The following is a 19327-nucleotide window of genomic DNA, read 5'->3' on the forward strand; positions in this document are numbered from 1 at the left end:
GTTGACTTTAGATGTTCAGGGAAATTTTGGAATCTCCCTCTATCTCTCAGTCCTGCTCTCCTGCATTTGTTTGATTCACATGCAGGTTCTCTCCCTGTGTATCCTCTGTTCAAATCCCTAGGAAAGGGTAAAGGACAAGGACTTTCATTTTCACTGGGGTCAGAAGATCATCCCTGCACCAAACTCTGATTGACCAGGCCTGGGTCATGAGCCCACCCCAGCAGCTAGAGGGTCTGGCCAGCCCAGACAAAGAAAATGGGCAGTGGGGGTAGAGGGCTGAAGTCCCCCAAGAAAGGCTTGAGTTAGACTTCTGAAGAAAGGCACATTGGGTCAGCAAACCCCACTGATTTCTCTCAGGAATTTCAAGGATGAGGTGCCATGATAGGGGGTGTGGGGGTGGGGGGTAGTTCCTGACAAACGGGACAGCAAGCACAAAGAACTGGAGTGGGGAAGAGAGTTTTACCTGTCTGAGGTGGTCAGGAGGTGTCCCCTCAAGGTTCCCATGTCCCCTTGTTTGTCTCAGCAGCACTGGGATTGAGTCTGGCTTCTCTGCCCACAATCTGGGCCCTCCTTCTGGGAGGTCCTCCCCACTCTCTCTCCCTATGTGGGCTACCTAGGGACAGGGATGGGCACCCAGCCAAAGCAGACAAGGGACAGAACCTGCTCCCACCACAACACCCAGTATCCTCTACAAGGCTCTAACACATCCGAAGAAGCCCACAGCCATGTCTGCAGAGACATACTCAGTCCCAGTAGAAGCAGAGGACAATAGCCAGATGTTGTACTCTATTCAGATCCAGAGACTGAGGAATAGTGCGATGACAGGTGGCAGAGGCATGGCTCCCCAGAAGTGCCTTCCCCTCCCTCCCTTTGCCCCCCCCCCCGCCCTTCCTCCTTTCCTCCCTGTCTCTGTCTCTCATATTCACACCCCAATACTCTGTGCAGTCAGGAAGAGAGAGTCTGACAACAGGAAGTCAGGGGGCACGTCTTGAGGTCCCCAAGAGCTTCCTGGCACTGACCCTGGTGACAGAGGCAGTATGGCTTGGGGGGGGGCACACAGGGTAGACTGGTATACAAGGAACACACCTCGTGAGAGAATAATAATTACTATTATAATAACAATATCATACATCCAGGACAAACCCAGCTGCCCCAAGCCAACTGCAAAATCCATATGTCCAGCAGAGCCTATGTGAGTAGTGGGAGGGGCTTCCCGCCTGCACTCCCAGGCCTTACTCATACCAGCTCCCTGAGGAGGGGCCAGCCCCTCCTCCTGCTCCTTGCTGAGGCTTAGCACAGGGTGAAGAGGCTGGCACTGCCAATGCCAGCCTTCTGTGCTGGACATGCCTGCACCAGAGAGGTTAGGCCCACCTCCCCTCAGTGGCCTGGCAGCAAGGGATGGATGAGTGAATCTATAAGGGACCAAGTGGTGGCAGCTGTGGGGTGCGGCTCCTCTGAGCCCACTCTCCGCCCTCTTCTGGCTCTTCCTGCGGGCCTGCCCGTGACAGGAAGTGGCCAGGAACACTCATGGCACAGACAGGGCATGCAGAGCGGGCCCATGGCATGCTTGGCCCGCCAGGTGCCATGCAGCCGGCCTGGACTGTTGGGCAGCTGTCAGAGGGCTGAGTGGGCAGTGGAGTCCAAGGCGTCCCCCTTGGGTTGGACCTCTGATTCAGTCTGTGGTGGGGCCTCCTGGGAGTTGGGCCCTTGGACAGGCAGCTGCAGAAATTCTGGAAGCACCAGGTCCTCTTTGCGCAGAAGGCCCCTCTGGTCATGGGCCCCGCTGCTCTGCACCCGATTCAGCAGCTCCACTAGGCCTAGGGGTGACCACAGAGTCAAGAAGCCCACCAGTGCAGACCTGCCTATGGTAGCCCACCACTGTTCTACTACCCTTATTATGACCACAGCCTCCCCAAATGACCCCCTCCCACCCTTCAGGCCCTCTGGTCCCCCAACCCCAATGGACATTGTTCCAGCCCCAATAACTTCAAGCCTCCGATCAAGCCTCTCTGGTACCACCCATGCTCAATGGTCCCCAACCCTTTTGGTCTCTAGTTCCCACCATCCCCAAAGTACCTTCAATGTCACAGGTCTGCCGCTTCCCAGTGATACTACTGGTTGCCTGGGCCATCGAGTTGAGGGACAGTGAAGAGGGATGGGCGGCCTTGTTCTGAGTTCTAGGCTGGCCGCCCTGCGAGAATGTGGAGTCAGAGCCACAACTGGGAGGGGAGGTGCAGTAGGCAGAAGAGGGAGCCCTTACTCTCACTCACCTGGCTGCGGCACGGGGCTGTGTCTCCAGCTTCAGGAGTCTTCACCCCTACGGCAGAGAGGGCCACCCTTACTGTTTGCCTCCCACCTGGACCCCTTCTGGGCCAGGGTCATCTCCAGGGACCAAGCCCCAGGGCCTTGGTTCTCTACCTGGGAGAGTGTCCAAAACCAGTCTCTGGGCTGCCACCGAGCTCACTAGCTTCCCCAGATCCAGCGGCTGCTTCTCGCCTGGCTGTGGGAACAGGTCAGCAGCCTGCAGGACAGGCAGCCCATTCCCCCGCTGTCCCTCCTCTGCCCTGCTGTCCCCCAGCTCACCAGGCACAGTGCCACCTGCTGCGGGCTCAGGCCGTGCTTCGTCAGAATGGGCTGCAACGCCTCCTGCAGTCGCTTGGTGGGCTTGGCGGAGATCCGCACCACGCGATCCAGCGCCGCCAACTCGAGCCTGCACGGGACCCTAGCGCTGCGGAACCGCGGAGAGCCGACCCCGCCTCTCCCCCAACCCATCCCGGACGAGGCCCAGGAGGGGGCGGAGCCTAAACTAGGGGGGTGGGACAACTTGGGGGTGGGACCTCAGTCCCCGGGACGCGGTTAGCACCAGGGACAGGACCTGAGAGGGAGTACAGCAGCCAGAACTGGGACCCAAGCCTGGGAGGAGGGGCACTCACTCGAAGGTGATCCTGTTCTCCAGCCGCACTTCCTGGTCCGCCAACACGGTGCAGTCCTGATCCAGGACCAGAGCCTTCTGCGGATGCCAGTCAGGGTCTCAGAGTCCCTCCCTCCCCACCCCTAACGATCCCCAGGGTCCGAAGGAACCACCTCACTTCCACCCATGGCCCCCACTGGGGATCCCTACGGGTCAGAGGGAAAGGCGATGGGCAGGTGAGCGATAGAGATGTGGATGGAATAAGACACCTGGCTGAGTCGGAGCCTAGCCAGGGAGAAGGGTGGCAAGAAGGTTGGACAGCCTTGGAAAAGAAACGGAGTTATGGGAAACATGGGGGTGGGATGAGCACGAAATGGTAATGAGGCTGCTTGGATACGGAGCAGGCTTAGGTCCTGGATTATGGAGCTGCCTCTTCTTGGGCCAGGCCAGTCCAGGACCCACTTCCTGGATGGCTGCCCACTTTTGTCTCAGGCATGTGAAATCCATGGATGCATTTCCTCCCTCACCACCCACCTTTGATCAGCCACCCAGACCTTGTCCACTTCTCTTCATCCCCACCTACTAAGGACACTTCTTGTCTCCTCACTGCAACAAGAGCTCTTCTCCCAGACCACTGTGAGGCCAGAAGGATATAAAGTATCTGGCACAGTGCCTGGCACACAGTAGGCACATAAACAGTAGGTAGTGACTACTGCCCATGTAGGTCCCACTGCCTGCACCAGCCCAGGGCAGGGAGGCAGCCTCTTCCAGGGAAGGCCTGTGCTCTGCTGCAGGGACAGGTGGAGTGTGGGTGGGGAGTTATATTTGGCAGATGAGAAGGCCCATCTGGGCTTCAGAGTCTTCCCCGGGTGGCCTGAGTGGGCAGAGATCCTCCCACTACTGCCCTCACAGTCCCATTCTCCAGGCCCCTGAACTTGCCCTGCACTTCTTATTCACATCCAGACTTCACTTAAGTTGTTCCTTCGGCTGAGAATGTCTTTTCCTGACAGTTCTGCCAGGCAAACTCCTCCCCATCCTTATCCTCCCCTCACCAACAGCTGCCTCTTTCATGAAGTCTTCCCGGAGCCAGCCAGAGAAGCTTACTTTTCCCTAGAAACTCTCTGAAGCTTCGGCTCCTCTTCCCTGATCACATCCTGCCTGGCTTACCGCCAGCCTGTGGACCTGGAGGACAGAGCTCAGGTCTGGGTCCCTCTGCTCACCTACCTGGCGGGGCCTTAGGCCTTGTCTGGGAGAATGAAATCCTATAGGGTCTCCCTGGAATGCAGCATTCTTTCTTCGAACCCCTCTTACTGGATGATTTGTTTTAAAGTACATTTCCCCCCACATTCCTCTGTAAAGCTTAATTCTAGTTTGCACCTCAAGAAAACTTTTTTTGTGGGCTAGATGCATTTGAGTGCCCCTGATGGCCTTTCAAAGATGGTCAGTAGGGACTCTGGGGGTCATGGGGGAAATCCAGCTCGGGCAGTGGTTCTCCCCTACTCTCCCTCCCCAGAGCATCACAGTGAAGATAATGGTAAAGCTGGAAACCAGGAGGGGAATGGGGTGGGGAAAGAATTTTCATGGGATGAAAGTGGAAGTCTGAGTTTGAGGAGTTGGTGCTGGGTTGATTTGGAGCTGAGCATGGGGGACGGGGCAGGGTTGTGTTGAGGACTGGAATTAGGAAGGAGGTGAGGATGGGAATGGAACTGGGGTGGAGGTCATAGCTGAGCACAGATAGGAATGGGGTTGGGATCAGGAAGATAGAGTTGGGGACCAGGCCAAGTCCACACCTGCTCATTGCCCACCAGGTAGACTTTGATGTCAGGTAGAGAGAGACCTCGTTTCTCACAGATGCCTGCCAGCATGGCACGGATGGTGAGGCCAGGTCGGGCCAGGGCCAAGGAGGCTGTGCCATCGGGCAGGTACACGCAGCAGTACTTCCCTGGCCTGCTTTCGCTCTCACCTTCTGTGCTCCCAAGGCTTTTCCTGTGGCTCTGATTCAGGACAGGGGTGGAAGGAAGGTCATGTGTACATATTCAGGGACATGCAGAGAGTTACACAGGCAGGTAAGCCCACCGGGGCGCACACATGCACACACATGCCTAAGGGCACACTTCTAGGCAGGCAAAGATACTCCTACAGGAACATATGTAGGCTCACATGTATGTAACATATGCTTATATGTATGCCAGGTGTAAGGACACCCAGAGACAGATCCTCCCACTGACCCCCACACATCTGCTGTGTACACCTGGGCGCCCACACGTGCACACACACACACATACACACACACACACACACACACACAAAGGGAATGTACACCCATGCCATACATGGGGCCCATTGTGGTGAGGACAGGAAGAAATGAGGAGGCTAAGGGGTTGGTAGCAGGAAGATGTAAGTAGGAACCATGACTAGGAATGATGGTGGCCACACAAAGGGGCATGAGTAGTGGCCCTAGCCTGCACGTTGTCCCCCCCAGCAGGCCGCTCACCTCAGATTTGCTGCTGACAAAGGCAAGGAAGCCGAGGTCCAGACTGGCAGACGAGTTGAGGGAGCCCTGGGACTCTCTGCGCAAGGCTGAGTTTGGGGCCCCGCCTGCCAGTTCTAGAGGAGACGGAGCAGTGAGCAGAACAGCCCCTCCTCCCTACACTCCCTTCTCCACCGCCAGGTGGACCCCGCTGGAGCCCTCCCGCAGGGGTCTAACGCGGCTTGGGGCCACGGAAGCGTTGGTACTGAGGGGGCTTCCCAAACTTCAGGGCTCTAGTCTGGAAACCGAACCACCGAGGGAACGTGGTGGTCACAGGGTATTTCGGTTTTCACAGATTTACAAATAGGAGGAAGGGGGCATTCTCAAAGCTTGCCCAAACTCCCACCCTGACTCTTGTCTGTGGCCTCCGACCCTCACCCTTGCGGAAAGACTTGCGGAGCGGGCGGCCGCCAGAGCCCTCAGCAGAAGGCTGGTGCCCCAACTCCTCCACGCCCAGCGGCAGCGACTTCCCGGGCTTCAGCTTCGGTTTCTGCGGGTGGAGGAAAGGCGCTGGCTCGGGGCCGGACCCCAGCCTACGTGCAGACCGTGGACACAACCCTACAGATCTGCGCCCGGCCCACTGCCTCCCACTGCCCCTCGTCCGCACCTTCCTGGTGGAGTCGGGGCTGCCGGGGCTGGAGGAGCCAGGTTCCCGCAGGGGGCGTCCCTCGGCCTCCGCCAGGAGACATTCGCGGTACAGCGGGGACTTGACGAAGCGCGCATAGCTGTCGAACTTCATCAAGTTGAAGATCTGCGGGACCCGCGCCGGGGCGGTGAGCCGAAGGGGGCGCTCGACTTGCCCCCAGCTTACCTGGCCCTGTCCTCAAGGTTAGCTGGGTCCCCAACCTAGCAGCTGAGACCTTAGCCCCTCCCACGCAACTCCTTGATCTAGCCCAATGCCTACTCTTGGCCCCGCCTCGACCTCTGCTAGGCTCCACCGCCCCTAGACCCGGCTCCACCGTAGCCTCTGGTACCGCCCTCTGACCCGCGCCCTGCCCCTGCATTTTACTTTGGTGCGGGCATCCAAATCCAAATTTGCTCCTCTCCGTAGGCCACTCCAACCCCATCCCACCCCTGACAATCGGGCTTCGCCCCTGGATCTGGTCCCACCTCTTGTCCTTTCTTCCAAGGCCACTCCCCCTAGTCCCAAACCGAGGCCCCTGGGAACACTCACCTGGAGCTGCTGTTCCCGGAACATGTCCGGTCGAGGCTCTGCCAGCACCTCCTCGCCTAGCCAAGCCTGCCGGTCTATGTTCACTGGGCTCAGTGCCTGGCTGGACAGGAACTCCCGGTAGATGTGGCGGGCCTCCTGAGCGAGCTGTTGCAGGAGGGACAGGTGAAGGTCAGGGGCATGACCCAGGCTCTGGTCCCACCACTCTGCCCCAGCTCATCTTTTCCCCCACCTGCTGGGTGTCGCTGGCAGGGATCTGCTGGAAGCGCTCACAGGCCTTCCAGAAAGTTACATTCTCAGCACTGAACTCCTTCTTCAGGAACTCCTGGTGCACAGAAGGAAGAGGCAGGCAGAGACACAGAGACCCAGTCAGGGGATGCGGTCAAAGAGATTGGGATAGAGATAGGGCCAAGAGGCCAAATCAGACAGATAGGGCCAGACAGACAGATGGGGCCAGATCAGAAGGCACAGAGAGGAAATGGGAGGCAGAGACAAGTTCCCTGCTGAGAGAAAAGGAAGAAGATGCCAAAGAAAGGCTGGATGAGGCAGCTGACACAGGAATTCCACTCTGGCCAGCTTGAAGCTCCATCCATATCCTCTCCCATGCAAGCCACCCTACCCCCGCCCCCCACCTGGTGGCCACTGCCATCTGCCCTCCCTATCCCATCCCAGGGCTTACAGTGAAATATGCCAGCCCCAGCGGGTCCTGCAGCAGCCGCTCAAAGGACAGGCCCCAGCTGGCCACAGGCTGCTCCTCGGTGGAGAAGGGGCTGCTGGGGCCACTGGGGAGGCTGTGGATACTGAGAGAGCTTCCTCGGCCGTCACCCTGGCCCTGGGGCCCTGCTGTGCTGCTCAGCTCTGTAGGTGGATAGACAAATGGTGGTGAGCTTTGTGGCCTTCCCCAGCCCTTGGCCCAACCCCATCCGTAGGTATTTTCCCAGGAAAGATACCAAGAGGTGTCCCCACCCTTTTCCACATACCCTCCCCCACCCCAGTCAGGCCTCCTCTGTACCCTCTGTCACTTACCTCCATCTGAGACAGCCAGAACCTACAAGAGACCCAAGGTAGACAGTCAGAGCAGAGCCCGGGGTAGATTCTCAAGGGACAGCTCTGGGCTCAGGCCCCAGGACTGGAGCTTGTTTTCCTCTCCCTGGAGGGCCATGCTGGGCATTCCCAGTGAGGTCACTGCTTGCTTGGCATTTTGCTCAGGCTACTCCCAGCTCCCCTTCCATCATGTGCCAACCACTGTGTGCTGGAATTTATGCCAGTTACTTTCCATTTGCCCCTGGTTCCCTCCTCCCTCAGCACTTGCTGGGTAAGCCCAGATGTACAGCATGGTGAGGATCAGCACAGACTTTGAATCTTGCCTCTGCCATTTACTAGCTGAGTAACTCGTTACTTGTTTGTTTGCATCTGTAATAGGGGATGGTGGTAATAATAGTAACTTACCTTCTGGGACTATTGTGAGGATCAAATCAGTTTAATACATTTCCAGCACTGAGAACAGTGGCCAGCATGTGGTAAGTGCTGTATCAATGTTTGCTGGTGTCTTTGAGGAAGGAAAGGTGTCTCTGTAGCCAGTGATTTCTTTGTTGCAACTGTTTCCTCTTGGAGAGGAAGACCCTGAGAGACCATGGGCCCCACCCCATCTTGGGCTGGGATCAGGATGCAATTTTAGAATGTAAAGCAGTCATTCTCAAACTCTAGTGTGTATTAAAATGACCAGTAGGAAACCACCTCCAGAGATTCTGGCTCAGTAGGTCCAGGATGGGGTCTGAGGCTCTCCATTTCTAACAAGTTCTCAGGCAATGCTGATGCACTGGTCCATGGACCACATTTTGAGTAGCATTGCTGTAGAGACCAACTTCATCCTCCCCCCCACCCCCCACGTACAACTCCGACTTCTCTGGGAATCCAACCATTAGTGAAATAGAAAAAACTCTCCTTTCAAAATGACTCTTGCAGTGGTTTCCCTTGGTCTTCCTACCTTCCTAGCAGCTCCTCCAGTTTCCTCCTCATCTCCTACCCACACAAGATGGCCTCCACCCCTCCCTGACTTTGCCTTTCCCTCTCCCACATCTCCCCAGATCCAAACCCACATAGCCAACTTCCTGCTAACATCTCTGCCCAAATGTCCCACAAGCCCTTTGAACTCAGCCAGTCCCAAGGAGAAGCCACCTCTGCCACTACCAGAGCAAGGCACCAAACCAGTTTCCCTACATCCTCTCTTTCTTCCCACTACCTGGGCTCCTAGCACCAGGGCCCGATCATCCCCCCTTCCCTTTCTCTCTCTCACATCCTCTTCCCACTAGTCCTGTCACAGGGACCACCTGTCCCTTTGTTACATCCCCACTGGAAACAGGTCTACAAACATCTCTCCCAGGAAGCCTCTCCCTGCCCTCCTATCTGGGATCTCCCTCTGTGCTCCCCACTCTCACCTGGGAACACTCAGGTTCCACATCTGTGAGCCAGAGCTGACCCGCAAATATGTTAGTACATAATTAATATCTTGGCTCTCAGACTTTTTTTCTTTTTAAGTTTAAAGGTGTTTCCCACATTTAAAAATCAGGAGTTTTACATAAACTCCTGTGATGCCTCAGCTACCCAGAGCTTCTCCCCAGCATGACAACTTTGGCTGGCATTGAACAGCAACTGCCTTCCCTACAAGGGGCTCATGCTCTGTTCAGAGGTCTCTGAGGCCAGTTTGCCACATTCATGTTACTTATGGAGGCAAGTGCTGCCCCAGACCGCCTGTGTTCAATTTGTGCTGTGTGACCTTGCACAATGCTCTTCACCTCTCTGTGCCTCAATTTCTTTCTCTGCAGAAATGGGGCAAATACTTCTCCTGATTTCAAAAGATTCCTGTGATTAAATAAGTTAAATATATAGATAAGGAACTCAGAACACTATCTGATATGTAGTAAACTTTCATGGAACATTACTGTTATTGCTGCTGTTACATTAGTCTTGACCATGCTCCACTTTGAGTTTGCTAGCCCTGCTATGGAGCACAGGTATCGGGGCCTGTCAGACTCAGAGTCAAATCCCAGCTCTGCCCTTTTTTACTCTTACGCCCTCGGGCTCCTCCCTAAGCCTCATCTCCCACCTAGAATGTGGAGGTGAGACGTTACTGGAGAGGAAAGTTAGCACAGATCAGAGCGTGGCCGAGCACCGAGCCCATTGGCCAGCGTAACAAGCCCCTCCTGGGGGCTTGCCAGGAGAGGGGCGCCCTCTCCTGACCCGCCCCAGCCCTCGCCCTCCTGCCTCTGCACCCCCCATGTGATGGCTTCTTCCCTTCTTCCGGGTCAGCTCCAGGGGCTGCCAGAGAAAGTCCCAATTCCTGGGTTGCATGAGGAGGACGAGTTGAAATCCAGGGTAACCTCCAGCTTGCTCCTTCCTTTCCTGGCAGCCCTACTCATGCCACAAGTGCCAGCCTCAACTGCTCTGCAGCTTTGCCACCCTCAGGGCTGCTCTCACCACCCTTTGCATGGGTCTTTTGGAACCATCCTGCCTTCCCCTCTGGGGTGGCCTCATGGCCACCTCTTGCCCCCATACCGTCCCCCACTCCTCGCCACTGGCCTCTCTCTGGCCTGCCCTCCATCCTGGGACTCAGATCCACGCACTAGCTCAGAGCCCCCACTGCTGCTGCGGCAGGCCTGGAGCTACAGACTGGGTAGAGGCGCCTGGGGCAGAAGCCAGCCCACACTCCTATTTTGTTTTATTCTTGACCTTGTGTGGAATTGCCTGTGTGTGTCTTTAGGTGGGACTGGCTCTCAGGTGGTGGCCAAGCTCCCTGCCCTGGGAAGTGGAGCAGCTGCTGTGTTAACAGTCGGAGCGCAGCCCGGGGCCTGACTAATGAATCCCTTCAGCCTCCCCCATTTCCCTCCTTCTCACTGCGCCCTACACTTTATCAAACTTTTCTAGGTTCCCCACACCCCTTCACACTCCTGCTTCCTGCTTCACTGCTTTCTCTTGCTGCGCGTCTGCTCCTGCTCCCCTCACTGAACTGACTGCTCTCCCGATCTCTACTCGCTGACATCAGTCACCTACAAACACCACCAGTTTCCCTGAATCCTCCTGCCTACCACACTGCTGTCCACCCACAGCTAGGCCTCTCTCCTTATCATTTGGTAGCTCCTAGAGGGCAGGTCTGGTTTACAGAGGGAGCCAACCTGAACTCCCTCCCATGAAGCACCCTCCTTGCTCTGGTGCTAGCAAGCAGCCATCAGGACCCTAGCAGTCCTCCTCTGCCATCCCATGAGGCCCCAGCACCTCCTTCGGCAAGGATCCTTTACCTCTGAACGCCCCATATCTGTGGCCGGCAAGTCATGCTTCTCGGCCCCTCTTGCCCCACTGGTTGTTGATATGTATAGTTGGGTCTGAGATGGGGTAGGGAGAGAGATCCAGAGGTGGGAGGGAGTTAGGATAGAGTTCAATTTCAGGTCAGCCACTCAAGGGCAAGCAACGTCTTCCTCTGGACCTCGGTTTCCCCCTGGGTAGAAGGGGGCTCGGCATTTCCAACTCCTTGGGGCTGCTAGGAAGGGTGAGCGAGTGTGTGAAAGTCACTGGCATGGAGCCGTCAGGAGCTCTGCTGACCAGGGCTCCCACCTGCCCAAGCTGCCAGGCTTAGGGAAGTTGTGCTGAGCAGGGCCTGCCTTGCCTCACCCCGACTTGCCTGAGAAGTGGTGAGTGAATGGGAGAAAAGGGGAAGAAAGGATGAGGAAGGGTGTGGTGGAAGGTGAAACTCTGACCCATGGTCAGGCCTCAGTTTGCCATAATTTTTTTTCTTAAGCCTGGCAGAACCGTTGGTATCTAAGAATACTAAGGTGAGTGTGGAGGAGCAACATTTCTGAGCTCCACTTGTGTGGCAGGCACTCTCGGACAATACACATCCATGTTCTCACTCACTCTATCCTCAAATCCTTATCCTGCGTGGCAGGTATTACTACCCCCATTTTACAGACGAGGAAACCTAGGCCCAAAGAACTCACACAGTGGGGAAGGGGCTGAGCTGAAGTTAAAATCCAGGTGTGCCTGACTCTGGAGCCTGAGTTATTTCCTCCACCAAGCTGCCTCCCTGGGTGGGCAGGAGATGTACCAGGGGAGCTGGCAGGCCCAGGGCCTTAGCCCTTTGGACACAGGTGGGCAAAGTCAATCAGGGGTAAAGAGCCCAGGGGGTCCTCTTGAACTCTGCCCTCTGTAGTGGTCAGACCTCAAAGGAAGGGGCGAATTATTTAGCATCTTCTGTGCTGGGCACTCTGTACCATCATCTCATTTCATCCTAGTTAGGGGAAATGGAGGCCCCAAGATCCTCTCTGGGTATGTGCACAGAGAACCCTGGGTGCCTGGCCCCTTCAGCCTGAGCCGATCCTGTGGAGCTGAACCCTAGCCCCGAGCTGGATGCCAAGAATACAGACAGAGCTACAGTAGGCTCTGCCTTGCAGGTCTCCCCGGATGGGATGACTACCTGGGCTCCCTGAGAGTGACAGGATATGATAACCCCTCCTCTCCAGGCTTTAGGCCCAGCTTCCCCTTAGGCCATGTCCCTGTACAAACACCCTGTGTTTCCCCACATCCAGATGCTTCCCCATGCCATCCCCTCCTCCAGATGGCATATCCTTTCAAGAGCTTCCTACTACGATGCACAAAATGAGACAAGAAGTCAGTTCTCCCTCCTCAGGTCCTCCTCAAGCTTTCTCTACCCTGGACCCATGGCTCTTACCCAAATCTGAATTCTCTTCTGGTATTTGTACCCACGTCTTTTGTGCCTTGCCAGACTGGGAGCTGCTTGAGGGCAGGGGCTAGGATGATGGGTTTGGGTCTTCAGTGACTAGGACAGGGCCAGCATAGAGCAGACCTGTGGAGGGGTTGCTGAATGAATGACTGCATGAACAAATGAAGTGGCAATTGGGGTTGTGTAATGATGTCTCTGGGAGGGGGCTGGGAGCCATCTCTAAGTGACGGGTTTCATTGCAACTGCCTGACAAGCTGAGTGGCAGAAAGCCGAGGCTGACAAATGAAGCTGCCTCAGCAGGGAGTGATGGCAGCGGTGGGTGGGGTGGTTGCAGGGGGAAGAGGGGGAGGACAGAGCCAGGCAGTTCTGGGAGGTGGGAGAGCAAAGGCATTGAGTCAGATAGTCTGGGTTCAGATGCAGGCCCCTCTACCTGCTGGCTGCCTTCAGCATGTCAGTTACTCCTCTGAACCTCCCTCGAGAGGTTACTCATGGAAGGAGCCCGACTCCTGGTCCATAAGTGCTGTGCCACAGATGCTGATGCCTGTCCACCCCTCCCCATGACAGTTGAGCATGGCCTTAGAAAGCTGACCAATGGCCAGCAAGAAGCCAATCTGTGACCCTCAGGATTCCAACAGGTGACAGGGAGAGTTCAGAACAGGCCCAGGAAGGGCAAAGATAAACCTGTATGTGAAGGTTGCTGCAAGGAGCCAGGGCATCTATGAGCTTTCCAGGGTTGGGGGCAGTGGGTGCCCTCCCTCCTCTGAATGACTTTTGGGTAGAGAAGCCATGGGCTGATGTGGCAGGGGCAGAGGCACGGTCTGTCCCTGGGCATCCTCAGTTGCCCTGAAGTCCTGGGCACTGCTCAAAAGCACCAACCCAGCACCAACCCACCCCATCTGGGGTGGTCGTGGGAGTGGCCCAGTGTCCTTGGCCTGCATACCCTAGTGTCATGTCTCTGGGTTGGAGTGAGAGGACCGTAGTTTCTTGAACTTTCAAAGTTAGGTTTATGGCAGAGACAGTGAGGTGGGGACTGGGTCAGCTTGGAGGGGTTTGCCTCTCTCCCACCAAGCTAGCCTGGGACTGGGCAACAAGGAGACACTAGACAAAGGAGAGGTGGAGAAAAGCCTTAGGAATTAGTAGGGAATTAGGAGGGTAAAACCTCAGTTCCTGAGTGAGGCAGGGGATCCATGAAGAGGTACTGAGAATGAAGGGAGGCATGGGGCTGACATTTATGGAGCCCCCACAATGGGTCAAGGGCCTCATATTCATCATTCTACTTAGTCATCTCAACAAGATGACTTTAAGATCTGTTCCAATTTCCTCATTTTATAGGTGAAGATACTGAGAGTCAGAGAGGACCCTAGTATGGGTCAGAGAGGACCCCTAGTAAAGGACACAGAGCCAAGAGTGGAATCCAGGTCTCTCTAGACCCATTGGCCTTGTCCCATAGTCCTAGGCTGGGGCTAGGTTGGAGGCTAGGACACTGTCTGGCCTTCCTGGAGATGGGGTTCTGCCAAGTGGGCTGGTATCCTAGGCAGGAAAGGCCTAGTACAGCCTGCCCCATTAGCTGAATGAATAAAGAAGCTGGACTGTCTGAGGGAAGCTCTGATTTGGAGGCCAAGCAGCCAGGGAGAGGCTTCAGGGGGTGGGGCAGCAGTAATAGACAAGGCATCCTAGTGCCCAGCTACTCCCACCCTTCCTGGTAGCCCAGGAATAGAAAAGACAAGATGTACCAAGCTGGCCTGAGCCTACTGACCCGTCCCAGGCTGCCCAAAGACTACTAGTTCTGGCATGAAGCCTCTGGAGCAGGTCTAGCTAAAGGGCAGTGACCCACTTGAAGGTTGCCCCTTACCTGACTTCGGGCATCAGGACGTGGGATGAGTAGGGGAAGGCTGAGGCTAAGTGAGATGTGGAGGCCTGGGCCTCTGGGGGTGTGTGCAGGGGTCAAGGGCCATGCTAGGTCTCCCAGCCCAGATGGTGCCAAAGTGGCAGGAGAGGGAGCAGTGGGTACCAGAAGCCTGTGACCACTGTACTCTGCTGTCATGCCCAAGGTTGCCTTAGGTCCCCAGCAGGGCCATCTGGAAGGTCCTACAGGAAGGGCACCAGGTCCTACTACCTGCTCCTGTCTGTACCCAACTTCTCCCGCCCACTAGCAGCATGCAGGCTCTTCCCCAACCCTGCCGGGTGTGCCTCCTGGTCTCCACCCTGGGTGTGCCCACCCCCTCCCCCGGGCCTGGCTTGGAGCCCACACTCACCATGCGCCCGTTGGGGACGCCCAGGTGCTTGGGCTTCCCCGGCATGCCGTTGCTGTTCACGAGTCCCTGCCGTGAGGAGTGCCCACCATGGGGACTGTGGGCAGCCCCGGCCAAAGCTTGCACGGTGGCAGGCAGGCAACAGAGAGAGCCCAGCTCCGCTCCTGTGGGCCTTCACATCCTGAAACACCAGCTCACTACCTCTTTTCTCTGCCACAGGAAGTGTCTCTATAGAAACCGAACCACAGAAAGAAGCAAGGTCTAAGTGAGCGCACGCCTCTTCCTACATGCACACACACACACACACACGTTCACATGCGCACACACACATGCCACAATGCACCCTTAGCAGTGCCCCACACTGTCACCAACACATCGCCAGAGGCCTGTATGTGTCCAGGAAGTGGCCCAGCCTGGTCTGGCCCAGACAAGGGAGCTCCAAGTTCATGTCTGGGCACACAGAAGTGTGTGCTCACACCCTTAGTCACCTTTTTGCACCCTGACAGGGGCTTCTGTGGACATGTGTACATGTGCACCAAGTATGCACACATGTATTTTACTCAGGACACACTTATCTCACCCCTGCTGGGTGCCAGGCATGTGCACACTCAATACCCCTCCCCCAGGCAGTTGTGTGCACACAGAGGTACTATCTCTATTCCCAGATACTTCCCAGGCATGTGCCCACATGTACAGACAGATGGCCACTTGCATGCATGGTCATATACACACAGACCATCCAGGTGTGCATGTTATAAACACACACTCTCCCTTCATTAGAAACACTTGGGTGTATGTACAGTCCCTTGGACAGGGACATGTGGCGGGCACAACTGCATATAGGTGTATAAGTAGTCAGCCACCCCAGTGACATGTGCAAGCAGGTATGCACATGCTTACCCACCCAGGCAGGGGAATGGATCAGTTGCATCTGTGTTTGACATGTGTGCATTCATTTCCATGCACATAAAAGTTCCACCTTGGTGTAGTACTGTCAACTGAAGAGTGACACCATGCCTTCCCAGCCCTGACCCAGTGCCAGCTGAACTCAGGCCCTTTAGCCAGAGTCCTCAGTTTGCCTCTTTCTTACACAGACACATACCCACTACAGGACTTGTTTTACCCTAAGTACGGGCTTAGAGCCCTCATGTCCCCCACCACTCTGGTTTGGGCGCCTCTACTGTTTTCTACCCTTTACGCTACTGCCCTCTTCTAGGGCCATGACCTGAACCCTTCAGTGGCAGAAACTAACTGACTCTTCACCACAAATTCATGTCCTCTTCCTCCTGGGCACATGGTTAAACTTTAAATTCCCAGGCTCATTTGCAGTCAGGTGTGGCCATGTGACTAGTCCCACCAATTAAATGGGAGTGAGATGATGGGCACCATTTCTGGGCCAAGACTTTTAAGTAGTATGTGCCCTCCACATTTTCTCTTTCCCCTTTAGCTTGGCTGGATGCAGAAGATGATGAGGCTTTAAGGGACTGCGGAGCCACAGAAGAAAGGAGACAGGGTCTTTGTATTAGGGCACAAAGGCAAGCCACCCATTAACCAGAAACACTAGCTTTGTGCTGTTATGAGAGTGAGGAATAAACTTTGAGCTGTTATACACATTAGAGTCTATTTTTGATAGCAGCTAGTGTTACCTTACTTAATATACCTCTTCACTCAGCCCTGACTCACCTCTTTCCAGACACCTTGCTCCAGGCCACCCAGATAGAGGGATTCAGTCAGAGTTGGTGTGTATATTGGGGGTTGATTTGGAGCCTGGAGCATTGCCAGCAGTGGTCTTAATAAGGGGCCATTGACATGACAATGTCAATGTGCCTGTGAGGGTTTTATAGGGTGTATGATGTCAGTGGAGACTGCTTGTCTGTCTGCTGGGCTATGGACCTGGGCCGAGGCTTCATAAAGGGTGTTACCACTTACAGGGGCTTCTCCCAACTTCATTTGTTCCTCACAACCTCTTTGTGAGTGGTGCTCATTATTTACATTTTACAGATAAGGAAACTGAGACTTGGAGACAAATGAGTTCCCCAAGGTTACACATCAAGTCAGAGACTGTTGTGAATAAGTGTGCTTGGGTGCCAGGAGCTGCTCCTGGGCCATCACAAGCCCGGGTGCCAAGACCTCATCTTCCTCCCTGAAAAGGCCCATTTACAGTCTCTGACCCCTGCTAAGGTCATCCTCTCCTCTGCCCACCTCTGACCTATGGATGCCAATTTTACCTTTGACCACATCTTTACCCCAGGGACCCCAGCCAACCCAGAACTTCCCATCTCTTAGTCCTTACCTAATTTTCTCCACTCCACGAGAGCAGTGGGGTACCTCCAGCCCACAGAACACTGTTCTCAGCTTATCTCTCCTTGGCTTCCCACAGCAGATCAATTTTTAATATCTGATCCCCCTTCCCTCTGGAGGCTTCCTGGGCTCAGGCCTTGCTGTCTCTCATTTGGCCATAATAACCTTCTATTCAGTCTCCCCACCTGCTATGCCCCTCCAATCTTTTCTCTTCACCATAGTCAGAGAAAACCATGTTGGCCCCTCCCATGCTTAAAATCATCCCAGTGCTTTCTGGAAAAAAACCATGTTCCTTAGTTGGGAAATTGAAGGCCCTTCAAGTTCTGGCCTTAGCTATACCCTCCTCCACCTCTCCTCAGCCATTCTGAACTGCTTTCATCCCATATGCCCCCGAGCATCCTTCTGGGCCTTTGCATCTCCTGTTCCCTCTGCTAAGAATGCCTTTCCTTTTGCTGGTAAACTCCTACTCATTCTTCACGATCCAATTCCAGGTTTTAGAACAAATATTCATATTTTTACTAATTATTAATCACCTCCTTTGTGCCAAGCACTGTTGTAGATGCTGGGGATGCAGCAGAAGTGGCCATAGCTGACAAAAATCCCACCCTTCATAGAGGTCTAGTGGAACATACATATTCTTGTTTGTATAGATATAATTTCTGGAAGGGAATACCCCTAGGGAGGGGAGTGGCAGGGAACTTTTGTTGTATTATATTTCTGTATTACGTATACGAGCATATTACTTTAATAGTAAGCTTATTAAAAATATGTGATCCAGAAAAGATGTCTCAGCACTTAACCCTGATAAATTCATTCATCCCAAAGGGCAGCTTCTTTATTAACTAGGAGTCAGCTGCTTAACTGATTGAGCCACCCAGGTGCCGCAAGGGACAGCTTCTTTAAATAAAGGAGCAACCAACAAGGGATCCCCACCTCCCCTCTGATCTGTAACAGCGGTCATTAATTCATATGTCTAGAGAGGCCAGAGGTACTATAAATTAGTGGTCAGTGGGGAGGCTAGCTCAGCACAGGAAAGCTTTTGTAGGGCCTCATGGGCCTAGTGTGGTTGGATCTTCAGATTTTCCTGAAAAACTAGAAATTTGGATTTCTAATATGAATTTAAGTCTCTCAGTTTAAAAATATTGAGGGGATTGGGGCGCCTGGGTGGCTCAGTCGGTTGAGCGTCTGACTTCGGCTCAGGTCATGATCTCACAGCTCCTGAGTTCGAGCCCCGTGAAGGGCTCTGTGCTGATAGCTCAAAGCCTGGAGCCTGCTTCGGATTCTGTGTCTCCCTCTCTCTCTGCCCCTAACCCACTCGCATTCTGTCTCTCTAAAAATAAATAAACGTTAAAAAAATATATTGAGGGGCACCTGGGTGGCTCAACTGGTTAAGTGTCCGACTTCAGGTCAGGTCACGATCTCCTGGTTGATGAGTTGGAGCCCCGCATCAGGCTCTGTGCTTATGGCTCAGAGCCTGGAGCCTGCTTTAGATTCTGTGTGTGTCTCTCTCTCTGCCCCTCCTCTGCTCACGCTCTGCCTCTGTCTTTCAAAAATAAATGTTAAAAAAATTTTTTTTAATAAAAAGTAGATAAAAATATTGAGGGGCACCTGGGTGGCTCAGCTGGTTGGGTGTCGGTCGTTTGATTTTGGCTTAGGTCATGATCCCAGGGTCATAGAGCCCCCCCAGTAGGGCTCCACGCTGGGTGTGGAGGCTGCTTAAGATTCTCTCTTGCTTCCTGCCCCTCCCCCACTCAATTCTCTCCCTCTCCCCCCCCAAAACCCCCCAAAACCCAAACCAAACCAAAAATATCTGTATTTGAATCATGTATTGAGATAGCATGAGCAGGTAAAACAGAGCCCTATCCGGCTGTAGGCCAGCAGTTTTTGACCTCTGTCCCACAGTCAGCTTTCCTCAACCTTTAAGGGCTGCTGCTTCCAGCTGCAGCAGATGGGCACTAACATGGTTTGGATCCAGATGGGTCCCAACTATCACTGGGGTCCCGGACAGGATTTCGGTCTGCTCCTACTGCGTAAACTGGATTGGGTATTAGGAGCTGGGACTGTGTACACCCTCTATTTTTCCGAAGGCGGGATGCTGGGGAGCGGTGGGGCCACAGACGGCTAAAGAAAACTAGCTAGGGCCATCCAGTGAGTCCGAGGGAGCACAGGAGTTGGAGTTCAGGCCTCCGCCTTCAATTCTGAGAAACGTTAGTCCAGACTCGATCACCGGCAGGTTGACAGGATCGTTGTAGTCTTCGTCTCTCCAGCCTGCGCGAAAGACCCCAAAAACTACAAGTCCCAGCACGCCTCGCTTCGCAGAGGACCCTCGCTCTTCCCCTGACTCAAACCATCCCTCTGTTCCTCGTTGGCTCACAAGCTTAACGTGCTGTTCACTGATTGGTTGCAGCTCTTGTCGCTCATAAGAACC

The 19327-nt window shown here is 54.6% G+C and overlaps 1 protein-coding gene across 1 annotated transcript; it reads right to left on the reverse strand.

Moving 5' to 3' along the window:
- Positions 1-1093: 1093 nt before the first annotated feature.
- On the reverse strand, positions 1094-14837 carry RGS14 (regulator of G protein signaling 14). Its single transcript, XM_045447299.1, has 15 exons — positions 14602-14837; positions 7639-7660; positions 7292-7470; positions 6845-6937; positions 6616-6759; positions 6049-6192; positions 5820-5931; positions 5406-5518; positions 4702-4905; positions 2934-3010; positions 2584-2710; positions 2419-2500; positions 2271-2317; positions 2077-2191; positions 1094-1817 (listed from the first exon to the last, which is right to left on the reverse strand). Exons 1-15 carry the CDS (start codon positions 14644-14646, stop codon positions 1615-1617), a joined length of 1707 nt encoding a protein of 568 aa, XP_045303255.1. The 5' UTR covers positions 14647-14837; the 3' UTR covers positions 1094-1614.
- Between the last annotated feature and the right edge of the window lie 4490 nt (positions 14838-19327).

Source organism: Leopardus geoffroyi, chromosome A1 (assembly GCF_018350155.1).
Source record: "Leopardus geoffroyi isolate Oge1 chromosome A1, O.geoffroyi_Oge1_pat1.0, whole genome shotgun sequence".
Lineage (NCBI taxonomy): Eukaryota > Metazoa > Chordata > Mammalia > Carnivora > Felidae > Leopardus > Leopardus geoffroyi.